Source organism: Pongo abelii, chromosome 5 (genome assembly GCF_028885655.2).
Source record: "Pongo abelii isolate AG06213 chromosome 5, NHGRI_mPonAbe1-v2.0_pri, whole genome shotgun sequence".
NCBI classification, from domain to species: domain Eukaryota; kingdom Metazoa; phylum Chordata; class Mammalia; order Primates; family Hominidae; genus Pongo; species Pongo abelii.
In genome coordinates this window covers 49,967,609-49,970,510 of record NC_071990.2, presented here as the reverse complement: position 1 = coordinate 49,970,510, position 2,902 = coordinate 49,967,609, and the positions used below count along the sequence as shown (strand labels likewise).

At 49.4% G+C, this 2,902-nt stretch overlaps 1 protein-coding gene across 1 annotated transcript; it reads right to left on the bottom strand.

Moving 5' to 3' along the window:
- Nucleotides 1-461: 461 nt before the first annotated feature.
- On the bottom strand, nucleotides 462-2,436 carry C5H6orf141 (chromosome 5 C6orf141 homolog). The gene has a single exon (XM_054557617.2). The coding sequence runs from the start codon at nucleotides 2,133-2,135 to the stop codon at nucleotides 1,401-1,403; it is 735 nt and encodes a 244-aa protein (XP_054413592.2). The 5' UTR covers nucleotides 2,136-2,436; the 3' UTR covers nucleotides 462-1,400.
- Nucleotides 2,437-2,902: the final 466 nt, after the last annotated feature.

Sequence of the window (2,902 nt, the reverse complement as noted above, 5' to 3'; positions counted from 1 at the left end):
AACCTAGGATATCCTCAGGCATCTTTTGACCCCTAAGTAAGGGTCAAATAAATCCTCTAAAGGCTGCCCCAAACCTTTAGGAGGGAGATTATCACATTCTTCATCCACTTAGTAAGCATATGCAATTACTAGCTGTGTGACTTAGACATGCTACAAGACCTCTAGGGCTAGGTTGGCTCATGAGTAAAACAGGGGCATCTTACCTATCCGGCCTGCCAGGAGGCAAGAGGTGGATCAGATGATCTTTTGAGAACATTTCAAGCTCTAAACTAAAAATGAAGGCAAAAGGGAAGACTGGGGAAGGAGGCACTTTTCAACCGTTTGCTCATCAAAAGCCAGAGTCCTACATGCTTTGTTAATTCTTGCAGTAAATACTCCTTCAGGTGGTAAAGTCAAGCAGTTCACCTAGAGAGGGCTGCTTTGTTCCTCACAGAGCTTCAACCAGGCCAACTACTAAAGAGTTAATTCAGATAGTATTTAATAATAAAGAGAAACAAACAAAATAAGAAAAATTAGTTGTTTCAGTAGTACCAGAGGAGATTTTTTTTAACTATACCAGGAGAACGGTATTTTCAATCTATTCTTGACTACAAGTCTCACTAATGAAGAACTATGGAAAAGAATAAGACATGCATTTATTTTATGGAAAACTACATATTGCTATCTACCTTTAGATCAGAACATTTGCATGCAGTATTTTTAATATTAAAATTAAAATGTATGATAAATGCATGTTTACAGGACTAAATTAGCTATCGTTTGCGGTAAAGCCTTTGTAAACGGAATTTCATGTTGAAATCTTAGTCTTCTGTCCCCAACTCCTTCTTTCCCTAGCTCCTCTCTTTTTCTTTCTAACACTGAAATGTGGGGGAGAAAAATGAAAAGTGCACATCAGAAGACAGTCACTTGCTGCTTTGGTTTTACTTTCTCATTTCTTTTTACTTTCTGTTTTTGGCTTTTAAAACAAGCCTCTTCTCCACCCACTCCCACTCTCTTTGCAGAGAGCAGACTTCAAACTTCACTTCTGTTTCTAGGTCCTAAACAGAAACAAGAGGTTGGGGGCGGGGTGGGGGGAACAGAAAAGAGATCAATTGAGAGTTATTCCAAAATGCAAATTAACAACAGGTTTTCTCATTTCAAAACTCCCACATTCTGCCAATCTGAAAATATCTTTTCTCCCCCTCTTCTGAATGACTTAGGTCCCCAGACAGCCAACGAATTCAAGCCACAAAGGAGGTATTATGCTGCTTACAGTTCTTAATCTGCCTCCCCGAAGCGCTGCGCCAGCCTCTCAAAAGGTTCCTTCTGTAGGTTAATTGCAGGTTGGAGCTCCCAGAATAGCATTTTCTTTTAAGGATGATCACTCATCCACCATCCCGGAACATTTCTCGGGCTACTCATTAGAGTTTAATTTCCTCGAGCCAGGTCCCTGGAGACGGTGAAACCCTCCTCTCCGCGGCGTGGACGCAGGGTGCCCCTGTTTGTGCCTGGAGAACCCGGGGTTCAGCAAGGCCCCGGTGTCCCCCAGGCTGTCCCTCTCTACTGCTGCGAAAAGTAAGCGCGGTCACGGAGTGCTCCTCAGTCCTCGTGGTCATGTGACCCTTGGCCCAGGAGGTCTGCAACACTTCTTGTGTTACCTGATAATCCTCCACCCGCACAAGCACGTATTTGGGTGGGTCTGCTGGGTCCCGCGGCGGGGCTACACGCCTGCCAGAAATTCGCTTTTCTCGTTGAAAGACAGAAGGGTAGTTGGGCTCCTCGCCGTGGTCCTCTCCACTCGCATGAGGAAGGTCCTCTGCACCGGCCGCCTCTTCCCGTGCAGAGTCCCCTCGACTCCCTAACCACCTCTCTGGGTGCAGGAGAAAGAGCACTTTCTCTCTGATCCAGGACTCACGGTCGAATTCCTCCCCAGCCCAAGGTCCGAGGGCCCGATCTGCCGATCTGTCCTCGTGGCCGCCGCCCCGGCTTCGGCTCGCCCCTGCTGTCGCGGGATTCCGGGCGCCCGGAGCTAGCGGAGCCCCGCGCCCTACCTCCCGCGGAAAAGGCCCGAGGTCCCCCAGGCTGCGGGAGGAGTCCATGGGATTCGCAGCTCCCTGAGGGCCCCGGGTCTCCATCCTGGCAAAAGGGTCATTCATTCGTTCCTTGTTTGACCGATTTAAGCAGCAAGCGTCTGCTGAGCTCCGGAAAGCGCGGGACCACCAAGCCCTGGGTGTGGCCTCTGCTGCCGCTCCGGACTCCCAGTCTGCGAGAGCTGAAGACTGGATCAGCCCCAGGCTAACCGCGTGCAGAACCCGCCTCCTCACCCTCCGCCTCTCCCACCTGGCGGCTGTCTAGCCATTCAGAGGAAGCTTGACACAAGCCCCAGTCACTCCTCTTCTTCCTCTTACCCCTGTCCGGAGCCCTGCTCCCTTTGTCATTCGCTGATTCAGTCCCCTCTTACTTTTCACCTCTATCCTAGTTTCCCACCCACCTTTCGTTTTTCTCCGGAGCTGAGGCGCAAAGGACACCCTCGCACTGCGCTCCCCCCCCCGAAATGCCCCGAAGTATGTTTGCTTTCCAAGGACGCTCCTTGAGGTGAAGGAACAAAGAAGTTTGTGTGCATTTTAATTATCAGATCTAATTCTGAAAAGGGTTTTTGTCCATTCCGAATCCACTCCCGCCATGCTGCCAAAATAATGGAATGTAGATCAAAGGGTCAGACTGAAAAGTTGAAGCCTTGGAGAAACTGGTTTTGGTTTCTTTGTCCTTCTTTCTTTAGAATGCCAGAATCTGTAGCTCTCGAGGACAATGGTCACACCTGTGTCCTCCTCCTCCTCTTCCTCCTCCTTTTTTCCCTCTCTCTTTCTCTCTCCCTCTCCCCGCTTCCCCTCCCTCTTTTACCCCCCCCCCCCAATTAGATATG